Genomic DNA, 20,009 nt, shown 5'->3' on the forward strand with positions numbered 1-20,009 from the left:
TGTTATTTGGTGCCAGCGTTGAGCATGAACATTATATCTGGATCTTGTTTGATGCGAGACGGTTATTCATTTAAATCAGAGAATAATGGTTGTTCTATTTATATGAGTAATATCTTTTATGGTCATGCACCCTTGAAGAGTGGTCTATTCTTATTGAATCTCGATAGTAGTAATACACATATTCATAATGTTGAAGCCAAAAGATGCAGAATTGATAATGAAAGTGCAACTTATTTGTGGCACTGTCGTTTAGGTCATATCGGTGTAAAGCGCATGAAGAAACTCCATACTGATGGACTTTTGGAACCACTTGATTATGAATCACTTGGTACTTGCGAACCGTGCCTCATGGGCAAGATGACTAAAACACCATTCTCCGGTACTATGGAGAGAGCAACAGATTTGTTGGAAATCATACATACCGATGTATGTGGTGCGATGAATATTGAGGCTCGTGGCGGATATCGTTATTTTCTCACCTTCATAGATGATTTAAGCAGATATGGGTATATCTACTTAATGAAACATAAGTCTGAAACATTTGAAAAGTTCAAAGAATTTCAGAGTGAAGTCAAAAATCATCGTAACAAGAAAATAAAGTTTCTACGATCTGATCGTGGAGGAGAATGTTTGAGTTATGAGTTTGGTGTACATTTGAAAAACTGTGGAATAGTTTCGCAACTCACGCCACCCGGAACACCACAGCGTAATGGTGTGTCCGAACGTCGTAATCGTACTTTACTAGATATGGTGCGATCTATGATGTCTCTTACAGATTTACCGCTATCGTTTTGGGGTTATGCTTTAGAGACGACCGCATTCACGTTAAATAGGGCACCATCAAAATCCGTTGAGACGACACCTTATGAACTATGGTTTGGCAAGAAACCAAAGTTGTCGTTTCTTAAAGTTTGGGGCTGCGATGCTTATGTGAAAAAGCTTCAACCTGATAAGCTCGAACCCAAATCGGAGAAATGTGTCTTCATAGGATACCCAAAGGAGACTGTTGGGTACACCTTCTATCACAGATCCGAAGGCAAGACATTCGTTGCTAAGAATGGATCCTTTCTAGAGAAGGAGTTTCTCTTGAAAGAAGTGAGTGGGAGGAAAGTAGAACTTGACGAGGTAACTATACCTGCTCCCTTACTGGAAAGTAGTACATCACAGAAAACTGTTTCAGTGACACCTACACCAGTTAGTGAGGAAGCTAATGATAATGATCATGAAACTTCAGATCAAGATACTACTGAACCTCGTAGATCAACCAGAGTAAGATCCGCACCAGAGTGGTATGGTAATCCTGTTCTGGAAGTCATGCTACTAGATCATGATGAACCTACAAACTATGAAGAAGCGATGGTGAGCCCAGATTCCGCAAAGTGGCTTGAAGCCATGAAATCTGAGATGGGATCCATGTATGAGAACAAAGTATGGACTTTGGTTGACTTGCCTGATAATCGGCAAGCAATTGAGAATAAATGGATCTTCAAGAAGAAGACTGACGCTGATGGTAATGTTACTGTCTACAAAGCTCGACTTGTCGCGAAAGGTTTTCGACAAGTTCAAGGGGTTGACTACGATGAGACTTTCTCACCTGTAGCGATGCTTAAGTCTGTCCGAATCATGTTAGCGATTGCCGCATTTTATGATTATGAAATTTGGCAGATGGATGTCAAAACTGCATTCCTGAATGGATTTCTGGAAGAAGAGTTGTATATGATGCAACCGGAAGGTTTTGTCGATCCAAAGGGAGCTAACAAAGTGTACAAGCTCCAGCGATCCATTTATGGACTGGTGCAAGCCTCTCGGAGTTGGAATAAACGCTTTGATAGTGTGATCAAAGCATTTGGTTTTATACAGACTTTCGGAGAAGCCTGTATTTACAAGAAAGTGAGTGGGAGCTCTGTAGTATTTCTGATATTATATGTGGATGACATATTACTAATTGGAAATGATATAGAATTTCTGGATAGCATAAAGGGATACTTGAATAAGAGTTTTTCAATGAAAGACCTCGGTGAAGCTGCTTACATATTAAGCATTAAGATCTATAGAGATAGATCAAGACGCTTAATTAGACTTTCACAAAGCACATACCTTGACAAAGTTTTGAAGAAGTTCAAAATGGATCAAGCAAAGAAAGGATTCTTGCCTGTGTTACAAGGTGTGAAGTTGAGTAAGACTCAATGCCCGACCACTGCAGAAGATAGAGAGAAAATGAAAGATGTTCCCTATGCTTCAGCCATAGGCTCTATCATGTATGCAATGCTGTATACCAGACCTGATGTGTGCCTTGCTATAAGTTTAGCAGGGAGGTACCAAAGTAATCCAGGAGTGGATCACTGGACAGCGGTCAAGAACATCCTGAAATACCTGAAAAGGACTAAGGATATGTTTCTCGTATATGGAGGTGACAAAGAGCTCACCGTAAAAGGTTACGTTGATGCAAGCTTTGACACTGATCCGGACGATTCTAAATCGCAAACTGGATACGTGTTTACATTAAACGGTGGAGCTGTCAGTTGGTGCAGTTCTAAACAAAGCGTCGTAGCGGGATCTACATGTGAAGCGGAGTACATAGCTGCTTCGGAAGCAGCGAACGAAGGAGTCTGGATGAAGGAGTTCATATCCGATCTAGGTGTCATACCTAGTGCATCAGGTCCAATGAAAATCTTTTGTGACAATACCGGTGCAATTGCCTTGGCAAAGGAATCCAGATTTCACAAAAGGACCAAACACATCAAGAGACGCTTCAACTCCATCCGGGATCTAGTCCAGGTGGGAGACATAGAGATTTGCAAGATACATATGGATCTGAATGTTGCAGACCCGTTGACTAAGCCTCTTCCACGAGCAAAACATGATCAGCACCAAGGCTCCATGGGTGTTAGAATCATTACAGTGTAATCTAGATTATTGACTCTAGTGCAAGTGGGAGACTGAAGGAAATATGCCCTAGAGGCAATAATAAAGTTATTATTTATTTCCTTATAATCATGATAAATGTTTATTATTCATGCTAGAATTGTATTAACCGGAAACATAATACATGTGTGAATACATAGACAAACAAAGTGTCACTAGTATGCCTCTACTTGACTAGCTCGTTAATCAAAGATGGTTATGTTTCCTAACCATGAACAATGAGTTGTTATTTGATTAACGAGGTCACATCATTAGTTGAATGATCTGATTGACATGACCCATTCCATTAGCTTAGCACCCGATCGTTTAGTATGTTGCTATATCTTTCTTCATGACTTATACATGTTCCTATAACTATGAGATTATGCAACTCCCGTTTGCCGGAGGAACACTTTGGGTGCTACCAAACGTCACAACGTAACTGGGTGATTATAAAGGAGCATTACAGGTGTCTCCAAAGGTACATGTTGGGTTGGCGTATTTCGAGATTAGGATTTGTCACTCCGATTGTCGGAGAGGTATCTCTGGGCCCTCTCGGTAATGCACATCACATAAGCCTTTCAAGCATTACAACTAATATGTTAGTTGTGAGATGATGTATTACGGAACGAGTAAAGAGACTTGCCGGTAACGAGATTGAACTAGGTATTGGATACCAATGATCGAATCTCGGGAAGTAACATACCGGTGACAAAGGGAACAACGTATGTTGTTGTGCGGTCTGACCGATAAAGATCTTCGTAGAATATGTAGGAGCCAATATGGGCATCCAGGTCCCGCTATTGGTTATTGACCGGAGACATGTCTCGGTCATGTCTACATTGTTCTCGAACCCATAGGGTCCGCACGCTTAAGGTTACGATGGCAGTTATATTATGAGTTTATGCATTTTGATGTACCGAAGGTTGTTCAGAGTCCCGGATGTGATCACGGACATGACGAGGAGTCTCGAAATGGTCGAGACATAAAGATTGATATATTGGAAGCCTATGTTTGGATATCGGAAGTGTTCCGGGTGAAATCGGGATTTTACCGAAGTACCGGGAGGTTACCGGAACCCCCCGGGAGCCATATGGGCCTTCATGGGCTTTAGTGGAAAGGAGAAAGGGGCAGCCCAAGGTGGCTGCGCGCCTCCCCCCTCCCCTAGTCCTATTAGGACTAGGAGAGGTGACCGGCCCCCCTCTCCCTCTTTCCCCCTCGGGGAATCCTAGTCCAACTAGGATTGGGGGGGAGTCCTACTCCCGAAAGGAGTAGGACTCCTCCTGCGCCCTCCTCCTGGCCGGCGCCCCCCTCCCCCTTGGCTCCTTTATATACTGAGGCAAAGGCACCCCAGAAACACACAAGTTGATCCACGTGATCTATTCCTTAGCCGTGTGCGGTGCCCCCAGCCACCATATTCCTCGATAATACTGTAGCGGAGTTTAGGCGAAGCCCTGCTGCTGTAGTACATCAAGATCGTCACCACACCGTCGTGCTGACAAAACTCTTCCCCGACACTTTGCTGGATCGGAGTCCGGGGATCGTCATCGAGCTGAACGTGTGCTCGAACTCGGAGGTGCCATAGTTTCGGTGCTTGATCGGTTGGATCGTGAAGACGTACGACTACTTCCTCTATGTCGTGTCAGCGCTTCCGCAGTCGGTCTGCGTTGGGTACGTAGACAACACTCTCCCCTCTCGTTGCTATGCATCACATGATCTTGCGTGTGCGTAGGAATTTTTTTGAAATTACTACGAAACCCAACAATTAGTCCATCTATCGTTGAGCAGATCTTGATCAGCTTGGAGTTGCTGCTGCTTCTTTTTCAGGCTCCTTGCATTGGCTATTAGTTGTTGCTTAAAGCGCTCCTGCTCGAGAGGTTCCTCAGGTACGATAAAGTCTTCGTCGCCGAGGCTCACCTCATCCTCGGAGAGTGGAAGATAATTACTGTCCTCTGAGTCTTCGTGCACGGCCTGTTCATCAGGGCTGACTCGCCCATCTTCCCGTTCGTTCTTTTCGGAAGTTGGCTGAACGGGGTCTTCATTGTCTCCGGCATTGTCTAGAGTATTGTTTTCTCCTGTGCCGGTGTTACTGACTTTTTCACGGCGTGATTTAGAGTGGCGCCGCTGTCGTCGGTGCTTTGGCTGTATCTCAAGAGGTTTGTCTTCCACTGGGTCTTCTTTGTCGTTGCCGTTGATTTCTTTGGGTGTGTCCACCATGTACACGTCGTAGGAGGAGGTGGCCGTCCAGCGCCCGGTAAATGGAGGGTTTTGGGCTTGCTCCTCTTCGGCATCATCGTCCATACCGTCGATGTCTCCGGAGTCGTAGTCGAGCATGTCGGTTAGATCTTCGACAGTGGCTATTAAGTGGGAGGTGGGTGGGAACCGAAATTCTCCGTCATTAGCCCCCAGTTTAAACCGGGTATAATTCGGCTGTGAGTCCCCTGCCAAAGAGAGGGTTTTTAATGAGTTTAGCACATCGCCTAAAGGTGAGTGCCGGAAGATATCCGCGGAACTAAATTCGACGACCGGCGCCTGGTAAGGCTTGTCGGACGCGGATGCACAAAGTTCGAAACCAGTGACCGGAGATGAGTTCGGGGGTCCGGTGACACAGACCTCGCTCGAAGTTGGGTCTGTGCGCAGCTCCAACGCCACTGAGTCTGCTCCTTCCGCGGCGGGGTTAAGCTTCCCGTCTTCAGATGGCGCAAGCTGCTCCGAATCCAGGGTCAGAGCGCTTACAGGCGAAATCTCATGTGCATGGTCCGATGACAGATTTAGGTCATGTTCATCGTGGTGGCAGGGAGCGGCTGCCATGGGCTCAAATCCGTCGAAGATCAAGTCTCCGCAGATATCAGCGATGTACTTCAAGCTTCCAAACCTAACCTGACGGCCAGGGGCGTAGCTATCGGTCTGCTCTAGATGGCCGAGCGAGTTGGCCTGTAGTGCGAAGCTGCCGAATACGAAGATCTGGCCAGGGAGAAAGACACCCTCCTGACAGTGTTGTTGTAGATGATGGATGGTGCCATCGAACCTTCTGACGACGGCACAGCAGAACTCTCGATGAAAGCACCAATGTCGGTGTCAAAACCGGCGGATCTCGGGTAGGGGGTCCCGAACTGTGCGTCTAAGGTTGATGGTAACAGGAGACAGGGGACATGATGTTTACCCAGGTTCGGGCCCTCTCTATGGAGGTAATACCCTACTTCCTGCTTGATTGATCTTGATGAATATGAGTATTACAAGAGTTGATCTACCTCGAGATCGTAATGGCTAAAACCCTAAAAGTCTATCCTATGTGATTATGATTGTCCCTATGGACTAAACCCTCCGGCTTATATAGACACCGGAGGGGACTAGGGTTATACAAGGTCGGTTACAGAGAAAGGAATCTTCATATCCGAACATCAAGCTTGCCATCCACGCCAAGGAGAGTCCCATCCGGACACGGGTGAGAGTCTTCGGTCTTGTATCTTCGTAGCCCATCAGTCCGGCCCATGTCCAACAGGCCGGACGCCCGAGGATCCCTTAGTCCAGGACTCCCTCACCCCCCCCCCCCCAAAAAAACTAGTTTAAAACTCTATGCTTTTTACCTCTTGAATTTGTGTTGTTTTCTTGGTCCAACTTCTAACTCGGTAAAACTGAAGTTATCTTTAGGTTGCGAGCTCTTTCTATACATCGTGTGATAGTGGATGGGTAGGAGGGGGTAGTCTGAGTTGGAAAGCATGACAGTCTCAAAAGGAAGAATAAAAGAAGACGAAGACTAGAGCTTTGGGATCAAATATTGTATGAAACTAAATAAAGAAATGTGAGTGTATCCGAAATAAGGATAAGGATATGCACGGAAAAGTTGGCGACTTAGCAAGAGGAAACCCGACATGAAAAAGAAGAAGACCAGTCAAATAACCAATCCACGCTCGATGCAGCGTGACACAATGCTCCATAGTTTGTCAAACCCTTTATGGCAATATTTTAAATTAGGGGAATAATGTGCTATCTAATCTAAACCTTGCATTACTCCTTTGGGACCGCCTATACATTAGGTATTTGGAAAAAATGTTGCATCAACCATTTTTCTCCGGGATCATCTGATCAAAATGTTGCATCAACCATTTTTCTTCGGGATCGTCTGATCTTCATCCAACGACCCAAAATAGACCAAGCACTATTGATCTTCAACCTCCTCTCCTTCTTCCTCAGTAGCCGCCGGCCTACACAAACCTAACCGACTGCCTCCGCACCCGCCCTCCCCTCAACCTCCCCCACCGCCGTGCTGGCCCTCGGCCCCGACCACCCCTCTAAGCCCCGCACTACCGGTGACCCCCTTGCACCCCCACTCCTAAAACAGACAACGAGGTTGTTGCTTTCCCCTAAGATATAAAATGAGGCTGCTGCTTTCCCCTAACATACATAGTAGGGCTGCTTCTTCTCCGATGAGGTTGCTCCTTCTTCCAGACGAAATCCGGTCTCCCCAAAAAAGTGACCGACGCATGAAAAAAATTCAGGCGCATGAGAAATAGCAAAGCCGTACTCCTTTTGGTCAAGCTTCGACGAACAACAGATAAAAAAAAAAGCTTCCATGAACAAGCCGCAGAGGTTGAGATCCACAAAAAAGGGAGAATAGAAAAGGTATGGTTGGACTGCTGCTTTCTCTCTTTCTCATCCCACCCGTTCGTTCCCGATCCAAGCACCCCCACCGCATCACAAGTTGAGAGCCGAGCTTCAATGTGGCTTACCAAGAAAACCAACCATCGACCCCAAACCTTCATGGTACAGATTCTCTATCTTTCAGTCGGAGCCATCACACACCCTCCTCGCTGCAGTCCCCTCCCTCCCTTCCTCATAAACCCGGACTGCTCATGCCTCCCCCTCCCACCGCCTCCCCCTCCTCGTCCTGGACGGGGGCCTAGTCCAATCCAATCCAATCCAGTCATCTGCTGGGGCTGCGGTTCCTCCCCGTCTCCGATCGCCGGCCGCCTCCCCCGACCCGTGCCCGCGCTTCGCTCCGAGGACAGGTGACGGTTAATTCGTGCCCCCCTCTCGATTACCGCGGCATTGCGGGCTGTGTTTCCTTTAACCTCGATTATTTCGCCCTTCCGTGCCGCGGGATCCGCACAAATCTCGTCGCGATCTTGGTGAGCGTGGCTCATTATCCCACAGAATTAACCCTTATTCATGTTAAGTTAACAGTATTTATTTAATAATAATTAGTAAAAGCCGCAGCTTGATGCTGCGGAAGGGGGAGGACGAGAGAGGGGAGGGGACGGGAGGGATTGTTAGGGTTTTCCCCCCGGTAGCGAAACCCCTGACCGGAGACGGCCAGAATGTTGTGATTTGGTTAGGAGGGATATATGTCTGTAACGGCTTTGTGCTATTTTCTTGTCTTGTTGTGTTGTCGAAGAATCAGTAGTGGACTGATGGGGGTCTGTTTGTTTTTCCCCTTCTAGTTATGGCCAGGAGATCTAGCCTTCACTGTAAGGAGTGGGGTTGCCTAGTTGCCTCGTCGTTATGTCTTGCACAAAGAGGGAGAATAGCGTGGTAGCATAATGCCTCTGTCCATAGATTTTGGGAGTGAGAAATTTGTGTCTATTGGTGTCGGTTTTAGGGAGCACAGCTGGATCACATAAATTCGAATGGACGTGCGCTGTGGTCCTATGATTGCTCCATAAGTGTGGAAAGTATTCAGTTCACAAATAATACTGTATGATATTTCAAGAAGCGAGCGCGGCTGCTACGTTGGCAAGGAGTGGTGTTGGCCAGCTCATCCACAGCGCTTGAACCCAGGCGATTACTACTATGAATTTCTACAGTACCTAGACAAGTTCCAAAAATAAATAAATAAAGAAGGATGATGCTTAAAACAAACGGAAGTCCTGATTTTCTCAAGCATGCCATGTGCCTTTTCCTTGGTAGCTACAGTAACTATTTTGCATTTGGCGTTTGGTTGTGATATCAGTTCATAGGCTTTGCAATTTAAATAAATCATATGCTTGCTGTCCACACAACAACTATCTCTAGACTGGCTTGTTTCTGCTCAATGGAACTAGTGTTGATTTTTTTATAATATTTTTGATGTATCAGGATTCAAGATGGGGCATCATTCAGATGATGAGTACTCAGTAGCCGGTGATAAGCCGGAAGTAGAGTTCATGGATTTTCAGAATGACAACACTCTTCAGGACTATCAATCTGATGATGGTCCCGTGGTTGTTACGGCTCCTTTCCCTTTTTTGAACGGAAAGCCTAAATCTGTCCTTGTTGGACAAACATCTGCAGACGCCATTCGCATAGATAATACCTCTTGTGAGCCTGTAAATTTGTGGAGTGTGAGAATATTCTCTTCAAATCCAGAAGATAGTTATGTCTTGTCAATGATGAGACCACCGTTGAATGATTCCGATGAAGCGGCAAAGAAGGCTTTTCTTGGTTTGACTTCTGTGGAAGATCGTACACTTCAGCCTGGACAAACCCTAACCATTTGGCTGTCCTGTATGCCAAAAGACATTGGTTTGCATACATCAATCGTGCATGTTGATATTGGGGATGAGAAGATTGAGCGTGTGGCTTTTCTGTTGGCCGATGATAATGTTTCAATGGCCTTATCTTCTGATAAACCTTATTCCAGGAGACAAGGCTCTCAAAGGAAGCAATTTGAGTGTAATACATTTGTGCCAGGTAGCCGGCCAATTCGGCAGCACACTCAAGGATTCAAGTATAAGCTACCTCAGTATGCAATACCTGTGGAAATCCGTGAGCTCATTGAATGCAAACAGAGACCTGATGTCCTATCTGAAGAGCTGAGCATGATGAACTATGCAAAGTTCTTTAGCACTCTTTTAGTCATGGAAGAACTTAATTTGGAGGTATTTCAGCACCTCTAATACTCTGAGATGTTAAGCTTTTATCTTTGTTTGCTAACTTAAGAGGCCCGTTTGCAGGAGGAGATGAGATCGTACGACATGGAGCGTGTGTCAATGAGAAGGAGGGGTAATGATTATTTGTCTCTTGAGGTCCCTGGTTTGGCAGAAAAAAGGCCTTCGCTAGTCCATGGTGACTATATAATTGCTAGACATGCTGGGAGTGATGCTAGGCCTTATCAGGTTAGTGTACTTTCTTGGACATTCAAAAATCTCTTAGGCATTCTTACAATATAAATTAACCAGCCTCAAATGATGCCAGTGAATAATGATTTGTTGATATCTTATTCAGGGCTACATTCACAAGGTTGAAGCTGATGAGATATTTTTGAGGTTTGATGATCAGTTTCACCACGCTCACCATGACAGGAATAAGTATGATGTTAGCTTCACATATAATAGATTGAACATGAGAAGGCAATATAGGTCTGTTCATGATGCAGAACTTATTGGACCTGACATTCTATTTCCATCCCTATCACGGTATAGAAGTGTGAAGAAGGTGCCATTTAAACCTCTGAACCCGAACATAAACACTGAGCAAGCTGATGCAGTTGGGATGATACTTGGCTGCCGAGGGGTTACACCATACGTGATTTATGGACCTCCAGGAACTGGCAAGACCATGACCCTTGTCGAGGCGATTTTGCAGCTTTATAAATCCAATAGGAGGGCAAATGTTCTCATATGTGCTGCTTCCAATAGTGCTGCTGACCATGTATTGGAAAAACTGTTGAGTTCTAGCTACCCGATCCGCCCAAGTGATATCTTTAGGCTAAATGCTCCTAGTCGTCAGTATGACGATGTTAATCCTGATTTCATACGGTTCTGCTTCTTTGAAGATATGGTGTTCAAGTGCCCTCCAATGCGAGCATTAATGCGCTACAAGATAGTTATATCAACCTACATGAGTTCATCAACCCTACAGGCCGAGGTTATTCGCCCGGGGCATTTCACACACATTTTCTTGGATGAGGCAGGTCAATCTTCTGAACCAGAGGCAATGGTTCCTTTGGCAGCTTTGTGTGGAAGAGACACAGTGGTTGTGTTAGCAGGAGATCCTATGCAATTAGGGCCGGTGGTTTTTTGTAAACAGGCGGATCAGGATGGTTTGGGAAAATCTTATCTGCAAAGGCTGCTCGGTGAATTTGAGCAGTACCATTCAGGGGATCCTAACTACGTGACAAAGCTATTGAGGAACTATCGTTGCCATCCAGCAATCCTAGAGCTACCGTCACAGCTTTTCTACGAGGGTGAACTTATCCCCTGTAAGGGAGATGAAGTGCCATCTGTTTACGATTGTATTGGCCTTCCCAATAAGTCATTCCCTGTTCTGTTTGTTGGAATCCAGGGATGCGATGAGAGAGAAGGCAACAATCCATCATGGTTCAACAGAATCGAAGTTAGTAAAGTAGTAAATATCATCAGGACTCTGACAAGGAATGGCGATGTCAGTGAGGCTGATATTGGTGTCATTACTCCATATCGTCAACAAGTTAACAAGATAAAGAAGGCCCTAGAGACGTTTGAAATGCCCGACCTAAGAGTGGGAAGTGTTGAGCAATTCCAGGGCCAAGAAAGGGAAGTGATCATCATCTCAACAGTCAGGTCAACCGTTAAGCACAACGAGTTTGACAGATTCTTCAACCTGGGGTTCCTGAGCAACTATAGAAGGTTCAATGTCGCAATTACTCGTGCCAAATCGTTGCTAATTATCGTCGGAAACCCTCACATCATCACTAAGGTGTGTTGTTGCTGTATCACTCTAGCTGTTCTTTTTTGTACAGGCTCTGCTTTCATGTCATGCTCCTATTCTGTTTCTGGCGAAACTAACAGGTGTTACTACTGCAGGATCGGCACTGGGATAAGCTCCTGAGGTACTGCGCAGACAATGGTTCTTATCAAGGATGTCCGCTCCCCCCACCAGAAGAAGAGGTCAGATACTCGGGATACGGCGACACCCGAGACCAGCCTGCTGGTGATGGTTGGGGGTACAACCAAGAGGAGCCATCAAACCACATCCACAATCAAGACCGGTCTGACAGTGGCTTCAGACACGACAATGGCCGGTCCTCAACCGCACACGAAGAAGAATGGTCCGAAGAATGGTCCAAGGAGAAGCCAGACGGGGACTTACATTCATATCCGGATGCAGGAGCAGAACCTCAGGCAGAGACACAGCAGAAGCAGCAGCACGTCGAGGAAGAGGTTACTACTGGGCAGGACGACGTGCAGGCTGGCCACTGCTCAGCCAACGATGTCGACAACGGTGCGGTCCAAGACGCATATGTGCAGAAGTACACGTTTCCTCCCGGTTGGGGTGACGTCTCGAGCATCCCCGCGACAGGCTGGGAGTGACCGACCGACCAGATTTCTTTTCTTTTCTTCTCCGTCGGGGCCATTGCTGTTGGTAGAGTAAGACGGGGGATCGGCCTTGCGGAGCTAACTTCCGGGGGCATCCTGAACTCACCCTCGTCGGATGCTAATTCTGAACGTCTCTAGTGTTTGTTCGCTGCGTCACGTTGTGTTAGGCTGTCGTGAACTGGATCTTGATTCTTCACTGTGCGTGGATGGGTGGACGTGCTAAAGTACCATCCCTGTTTGTTGAATAGAAATCTGAAATTAAGTCGTCTTCTCATCTGCTGGCTGTTTTATCTTCAGATGATGTGTTGTTATCTATCGGTGGCTGGGATTAATGCGCCAAGATGAGAAAGATCCTTACAGTTCTGGTATTTTTAGACGAGCGAATGTTTTAAAACTTGCTAAACTCATGTTGTTTCACCTGAAGAACAAACTTTTAGTTGCATATTCATTAGATGTTCTTGCTTTTGGATGAGTTGAGACTCGAGCTGAGGTAGAAGCTCACGTGGCCGAAAAAAAAAACCGTATAAACAGAAAGAGTGATCAAATATATGGTGCCGAGGTGGAAGCTCATGCATGCTTGGTGCAGTTGATTTCAAGTATGGTGTTGAGGTGTGACCGTGTGGGTTGCAAGTTACAGCAATCAACGAAAGGAGGACGTGGGCATGTGGCTCTCATGTGGGAGAATAATACAGCCAGCGGCAATGAGTACTCGGTAGAACTTTGGGCTGCCTTCTGGAGTCTGATGGAGTAGGGGCAACAACCACTTGATTGACCCTATGTATTTTCCGGACAAAGTCTTAATGGTATAAGAATATACCTCCTGTCAAAAATGATTTTACTTTTTTTTAAACGAAAGCAAAAGCTTTGTCTCATTTTATTAATAAAGCAGAAGAGAGTTGCCCGGTTAATAAACGGAAAAGCGGGTGAAAGCCGTCACAAACCGCTGAGCGGTACATTCATAATACCGCACACACACCTCACATAGAGGGTCTTGTCAACATCACACCGGTGTCATCGTCATCACTCCTCCAACAGGCGTCATCACCCTCCCTAATCTCCGAGCAAGCGACTCCAATTTCTTCGAAGGCAAATGTTGACCCAACCCACACCGTAGAGGCTATGTGAAAAATAAGAAGCCCCACACCAAACTCAGCCACCCACGCCTTACATTTTGGGACGGAGGGTGCAAACTTCAAACCCATAATGCAAGGATAACACAGGATAGCACACAAGGGCAATGCCATCCAATACAAACAAGGTGTTGAGTCACCGGCAATTGGCATGTTTTTCTCTAGTTCCTCATCTTCTTTCCTTCCATCATGTCTCGGGCGCCGAAAATGGCGGTGTTACACTTGAATGTGACGCACAGTTGACCCATCAAAGATGCTACACACCGATGGACGGCATGAAATTCTAAATCCATGTAATTGTAGTTGATGAAGAACGCTGCTGCCGTCTCTGTCATGTCCAGCTCGATCTTCTGCAACAGACCACACGGTCACGGCAGGCGCCGTCGGCTATCTCAAGTTGATGAGTATTTGAACGATGTGGATCGCCCCGTAAAAGAAATGCTCTTGTGCAACAGACAGATAGTTTACCAAGCCCTTCTCCATGAGAAAAATGCGCTAGGTTTTCTTCTTCACCTCATCGCCATACTTCGTTTCTAGCTTCACGGTACAGTTGCCTCTCCTGTGTAGTTCCAGGACAAGAAGCTAGCAGCGGTGTTAAGTGTGCCCAGTCCAGAGGCCATCAAACTGGCAGCTGGTGATCTCAAGTTCTTCCCCACTCATTCATCAACCCAGCTGTTGAAGCAGACACCAACAATAACTGGCACCAACCTTTGCAGCCTGCTAATAACTCATGATCAGTACAGAGCACACAAGCAAGCCCATCTGTGATACCACACACACACACACTTGAGGCCACCTGGTGCAGTGGCACGGATGGTAGGGCCCTGCCTGCCTGCATTAGTGCCACAAGGAAGGAAGCAGGTGAGTTCATGCAGGTTCACTTGAAGCTGCACTCAGAACTTCTCGAGCTAAGCCGGTCTGCCCAAGAACTGATGATTAGTTAGTTAGCAGGATGGCCAATTGGGTGCTAATTCATCATCATGGATTACGGGCGGCGGGCCATGCGGCGGAATCGACCGCGGAACGACCGATCCGACAAGGCCAGTTGTGCCGTACCACGAACAGCGACCGAAATCTAGCAGAAGGGATGAGGAGAAATTCGCCGGGTGGTCCTAGATCCATGGACAGCGAGCAAGTTGTTGCGTGAGGTGTCTGCTCAAGCTTTATGGGGGCACGCCGGGAACAAGAATCGCAGGGATCGATCCTGTCTGCCTACTCATTTTTGCGGTCAAGAGGTCATTGCACAACTTTTTTTACCAAAAGAAAAGGCATTCAGGGTAAAAATTTATCATAGGAAGTAAAGTGAGCAACCAGAAACTGAACCAAGGTGTTTGTTGGCGAGGAGATGAAAAATGTCAGTGTAGTGTTCATTAGGAGCAATGCATCTCAGTGATCTCACAGAGAGCGCATTATGCTGCATGCTGCTGCACACTGTGAGGCTGCAGGAATTTTTCCATAAGTGAGCTGATTAGCAGTGCTGCTCAGATGCCAAATCAGGACAAATTAGGCCAATGGCACAGTGGCACAGAAAGCTAGACCTCTCTAATTAAGCAGCTCCGAGCCAAGCCCCCGGCCATCCATAAATACACACGGAGCGCGCGTGCGTTCTCACAGTCGCAGTTGCTCCCTGCCTTGCTCCCGCACCACCATTGCAGGCTGAGCTTGAGCTCGGTCGACCGAAGGACCCTTCACTTGCAGTGGAGCTCGCGGTTGAGCGATGGAGCCGGTGGAGTCGGCCAAGTGCGAGTGCTGCGAGCTGCGGGAGGACTGCACGCGGGGGTACATCGTGGGCGTGAAGGCGGACTTCGGCGGGCGGTGGCTGTGCGGGCTCTGCTCCGAGGCGGTGAGGGAGGAGGGCAGGAAGCACGGGATGGAGGCGGCGCTGCAGGACCACATGGCCTTCTGCGCCGGCTGGTGCCGCGGCAAGGGCCCCGCGCTCCGGGTCGCCGACGGCATGCGCCAGATGCTGCTCCGCCGCCGCCGCCCCATCTCCATCTCCAAGTGAGGCCAAGCCAAGCGACCCGTCCATCATTCACGGCGCCGGCGACGAACGGATCGCGCCGGCGGTGACAACAAGGAGAGCACCGGCCGTTGCATCCGGCGAGTGTTGTACGAGCCCCGGTCGAACAAGATCGACGTAATAAGCCAAGGGTTCATATGTATTTGTGCTAGTAGTAATACGGAGTATGTATGTATGTATGTATGCATGATGTGGTAGTAATAATCTTAGCTAGGCTAGCTAGGTTGAAGCTGCATTGCACCATTGGCAGGTAGCTGATGCTGGTGCTAGCTTTGCTCAAGCCCCGGCCGGCTGTACAAAAGGGAGGGACCCAATAACATGAGAGGATGTGACGATGCCTGCCGTCGATTACGTGGTGTCGACTCGCCATTATTTGCATGTCATTGTCCATCATCAGGTACCTCTCCATCTTCCATCATTAGGTATCCGTCGTCGACTAGTGGATTTGCCATTGCGTACGTCTCACGCTACGCTAATGACCCAGTTGTGTCTGATTAACAATACCATGAGGACTCGTAATTGAAAAACAAGGCATTATGATTTGGCTAAACAAATATCTCAAGCATTTGCTTCGCGAGGAAGATGAAGTTTGTTTGGCTAAAAAAAGATGGAGGATTGGGAGTGTTGGATGTCGGGACTCGCACCAAGGCATTGTTGTTGAAAAACACACTTGCACAAGTTCTTCAATCATTATGTTTACCATGGGTTAATCTTGTGTGGGACACTTATGATGAGCCTAGACCACCTCATGGCAGGATGGTTGGGTCTTTCTGGTGGAAGAGCGTCCTCAAATTACTCCCCAATTCAAGGCTGTTGCTCGTTGTAAGATTGGGCAAGATCTTGCATCGAGCTATTCCCTGACCTGTAGTCGTTTGCAGTCAGTGATACAACTTCCATCAAACAGGTTGTTCTCTCTGCAAATCTGGAGGTTCACCAGGTTCTACCACGGTTCGGCCCAATCATCATAGTCAAAGAATTCTTTCATAGACCACTTTCATTGCAAGCATTCAATCAGTTTGAGCAGCTGCAAAGTTTGATCCAGCAAATTCAGATAACTAAGACAAGGATAGATGGACCTGCTCCTGGAATTCCCCAACCCACCCTCTCTTCAGGAAGAGGAGTCTTCCTCATATCTTTGTGCCCTTTGCAACTCTCAATGCCTTTTCTGGGGCTCATATCCTTTTGCTAGGTGTTGGGATTCAATCATGAATAACAGGAGGAGGAGCACCTCAAACATCAATCCAAGCAGTCTCTGCTGGAAAGCTCTTCTCAAACAGGATCTCAAGATCATGAGCTACAGGAACAAGGACAGCAAGTTTCAAGTACTTCAAGGCTGGATTGATAGTGATATTACATTTATCATGTTTCCTAAACAAGAAATATGTTGACACACACACACAAGTCTCTGTTTTTCTTCAAAAAGATAATAATTAACAATGCCATCTCTAAGCACCTGATAATACAGATATGCTTCGCTATCCAAACCAGCTGACTAATAGAATGTTAATGCCTTATAAGTCTCAGTCACAGAGTCCCTGTTATTCATCACCACAAAGAAACATTTCAAAGATCTGAATTCAGTCCTGTGCAACATGAGTTGCCACAGCTCCATTTACTCATTTGCTACCATAAGCATATTACCTCCAGTTGACCGGCAAGAAGCATAGTCGCACAAGCATCACACCAGGCGAGTACATTAATAACAGGTCAAATCACACACAGAACTTAACTCAGGTCAAAGCTGAGACACAACAAAGTTAACAACCAACTAGATTATAAAACATACTGATCTTCATGAATGGTCCACAACACGACATTGGCCAGAGAATTTAACACCAACTTAAAAGGTCTTGCATTTATGCGCTCAAACAAGCGAAGCTAACAAAGAAAGCAGCAACATCTGCTTAGAAGGTGGAACACCACTAGGTCCAAGGTTTAAACAGTACCAGAAACAGCTAGCCAAGCAGGCATTACATGAAAGGAAACAGTCTAGCATAAGCTGCGCTGCTCTTTAACTAAAAAGGAAACAAGCAACTAGATTTATTGCAAACTCGGCTGAGCACCCCAGGTATGTGCGCCATGAAGTGCACTGGATAAGCCAACCTGCAGCACCACAGCACAGGAATCACTTTAGTATTAGCCACAGAAGTCAACAGATGTAATAAGATTAAACAAGCAGCACACGTATAATTACCGTATTATGGTTTGTCCGCTCGCAGGTCTCTGAAATGGAATCTCGCATCCTTTATCAAACATGCCAACGGAACTCGAATCCTCCACATGTTCCATGAACATGAACAAGGAACAGAAACTACACAGGGTGCCACTGGATGGAACTTTAGATTATATGCATGGAACGAAGATTGGATGGCAGGGGAGGGGATCTGACATGCTACATATGCAACAAACTAAGGTGGGAGGGGAGGTGCGGAGATAAAAGTTAGTTGACAGATGAGGGAGAAAGGGCATCGAAGGGGGGCTTCTTGAACCTCCACTGGCCTCTTCATTCCAAAAAATACAGAAGAGCCAGTGAGGAGAGATCCTTGTGTTCTTTGCAGAGCACCAGGGAAGTCGGTGTGATTAGAGGAGTGTCAAGATGGCGAGGAAGAATGTATGTATCAGAAGAATATAATATGCAGATATCCTACAGAATATAAGATGGGAACAGATGCTGGAGTGTAAACTCTAGCTATCTAACAGTAGAACAGAACTTATTACCCTACCCCTGCCTGATGCAGTTTCCTACTAGCTAGGATCATGCAGACTACCAACCACTAATGGATCACTGACCATGGATGGAAATGAAGATCTAACACCTAAAGAAAGTTGGAACCCTATAGGTGACCACAAGCTACAAGGTGACTCTAAAACTGCTGTGCTCTCATCCACCCCAACAGTCTCCACCACAACCACATCCTTCACGGCAGCTTCCCGCGAGTCATGATGTGCTTACTAACACACCTAACAGTACTCCTGTTGATGCAGAATCTAGGTGGAAGGCTGCTATACTAAGTTACTTTATACAAAGTACCCAAGGTTAGTTGCTGATGACCTATGTACACTGTGATGCCCCCATCATTCAGTCCTCGGTGATTTCCAAATTAAGGATCCTCCTCAGATTCTCCGTGGCAATGGCAGTATCATTGTCACCAAAGAAGCCAAATCCTGAGCCAGCAGTGGGTGTCGAAGGTGCAGACTTGGCATGCACAAGCACCTCCACATGCTCTGGCCTATCAGCAGGTGGCAACTCAAGTGATACACTGCGCTTCTGGTGGAGCGAGAACTTGGGAATCGGCAGCGAGCTGGGTGGCGGCGAGTTGGAGTATGCCGGGCCAGCCCAAAGCTCAGGACGGGAAGGAGGAGATCCTGATGGAGTTATAGGGATCGCCCGGCTGCGCTTTTTGTCATTGTGCAGCTGCTGCTTGGGCGTCTTGGGCTCCGGGGAGTAGGTCCGAGCCCGGGGTGCAGGCGGGGGAGGTGGTGGGGGCGGGGACGGCAGGATGCCTATGCTGATACTGGAGTGGAAGGCACGGCAGTTGAAGGCGTGGTAGCCACGCATGGGCTGAGGCGACGAGGTGTGCGGGGATGGCTTCCTCCGGCGACCTGAGTGGTGGTGGTGGTGGTGGCTGCGCTGCTGCGAGATGACCAGAGTCTCCATGGCGCCCGGTCGTAAGTGGCAGATCCAACCAAGCCCTGGTGCCAGGCAAATGAAACGCGCATCAGTACATCTGAACATGGCATTTTGATCACAACACTAGCGGCACTGAAAACTTAACAAAAACATCGACTTTGATGGAAACAATCATACGTAAAAGTAAACTTTCACTGTACAAATCCGCAAACCACAACATACATGGGAGATATTAGCAGAATCGTGGATCTACAGGGGACAGATGGATCGATACCTTCCGGATCTACACCCGACGAACAGATCGAAACCCACAGGAGCGCGAAGGGGTTCGCCCCTCCCTCTCAGATCGACTCCGCGCTTCTCTCCTCCGTCCCTAACCGCTTCTGACGCGAGCGCACGCACGCTCCTGCATCCACGAACCCCACAGCCATCGATCAAACAAAACCGCACGGCAAAAACCGTCGCGAACAACTCACGAGCACGAAGCGGCATTCCGCGACTCACCGATCAGACGAGCCACCGGCCGGCGGCGAGGGAAGCGTATGCGGGGAATCGGCGGATGGAACCTCGCGAGGCGGCCGGGCGGACGGATCTGGCAGCCGCTGCGGCTGCTGGTGGAGGCGAGGCGAGATCTGTGCGCCTCGCGAGAGGGGAGGGAGGGGGGCGATTAGGTGGGTGGGTGGGAGCGGAGGGGGTGGGGTGGAGTGGGGTGTGGAAGGGAAGCCAGCAACTGCTCTATGATGAGCTACGACGCCACGCCGGACTTGAAAGTCGGAACGGACGGCGCAAAGCCGGATTTGATAGCGGACGCCTCGGTTCCGAGGACGGGGAGCCCGTGAGCTGGTCCGCCCCCGTGAATTGAAAGCCCTTCGACGTGTACTGGGGGCTTGGAGGGCCTCCCGGCCGTTGGATCCTGGGTCTGTGTGGATGGACGGCGATGCGGGCGACGCATGGTGAGGGGTCGTGGCCGGCGTGACAAAAGAATTTGTTACTCCCTCCATTCCACAATGTAGTGCTTAATCTATCCACGTGCTTAAACTTTGACCGTA

At 47.6% G+C, this 20,009-nt stretch overlaps 3 protein-coding genes across 3 annotated transcripts; 2 read left to right on the forward strand and 1 right to left on the reverse strand.

Moving 5' to 3' along the window:
* Positions 1-7,669: 7,669 nt before the first annotated feature.
* On the forward strand, positions 7,670-12,475 carry LOC119284695 (probable RNA helicase SDE3). The gene is made up of 5 exons (XM_037563849.1): positions 7,670-7,913; positions 8,980-9,761; positions 9,837-9,998; positions 10,108-11,559; positions 11,667-12,475. Exons 2-5 carry the CDS (start codon positions 8,988-8,990, stop codon positions 12,171-12,173), a joined length of 2,895 nt encoding a protein of 964 aa, XP_037419746.1. The 5' UTR covers positions 7,670-7,913; positions 8,980-8,987; the 3' UTR covers positions 12,174-12,475.
* A 2,433-nt stretch (positions 12,476-14,908) lies between these two features.
* Positions 14,909-15,707, forward strand: LOC119288572. Its single transcript, XM_037568167.1, has one exon. It carries the CDS (start codon positions 15,027-15,029, stop codon positions 15,312-15,314), a length of 288 nt encoding a protein of 95 aa, XP_037424064.1. The 5' UTR covers positions 14,909-15,026; the 3' UTR covers positions 15,315-15,707.
* Positions 15,708-17,086: 1,379 nt separating this feature from the next.
* LOC119284696 (leucine-rich repeat extensin-like protein 5) lies at positions 17,087-19,657 on the reverse strand. The gene is made up of 4 exons (XM_037563850.1): positions 19,465-19,657; positions 19,235-19,366; positions 17,524-19,022; positions 17,087-17,432 (listed from the first exon to the last, which is right to left on the reverse strand). Exon 3 carries the CDS (start codon positions 18,985-18,987, stop codon positions 18,409-18,411), a length of 579 nt encoding a protein of 192 aa, XP_037419747.1. The 5' UTR covers positions 18,988-19,022; positions 19,235-19,366; positions 19,465-19,657; the 3' UTR covers positions 17,087-17,432; positions 17,524-18,408.
* Positions 19,658-20,009: the final 352 nt, after the last annotated feature.

The sequence above is a fragment of the Triticum dicoccoides genome, chromosome 4A (genome assembly GCF_002162155.2).
Source record: "Triticum dicoccoides isolate Atlit2015 ecotype Zavitan chromosome 4A, WEW_v2.0, whole genome shotgun sequence".
Lineage (NCBI taxonomy): Eukaryota > Viridiplantae > Streptophyta > Magnoliopsida > Poales > Poaceae > Triticum > Triticum dicoccoides.

What these genes read in the sequence shown, in the direction of transcription:
- LOC119284695 (XM_037563849.1), top strand. Translation starts at nt 8,988, where the DNA reads ATGGGGCATCATTCAGATGATGAGTACTCAGTAGCCGGTGATAAGCCG. An exon ending in GTGATGCTAGGCCTTATCAG is followed by an intron (nt 9,999 to 10,107) that starts GTTAGTGTACTT and finishes TATCTTATTCAG; the next exon opens with GGCTACATTCACAAGGTTGA. An exon ending in ACCCTCACATCATCACTAAG is followed by an intron (nt 11,560 to 11,666) that starts GTGTGTTGTTGC and finishes TTACTACTGCAG; the next exon opens with GATCGGCACTGGGATAAGCT.
- LOC119288572 (XM_037568167.1), top strand. Translation starts at nt 15,027, where the DNA reads ATGGAGCCGGTGGAGTCGGCCAAGTGCGAGTGCTGCGAGCTGCGGGAG.
- LOC119284696 (XM_037563850.1), bottom strand. Translation starts at nt 18,987, where the DNA reads ATGGAGACTCTGGTCATCTCGCAGCAGCGCAGCCACCACCACCACCAC.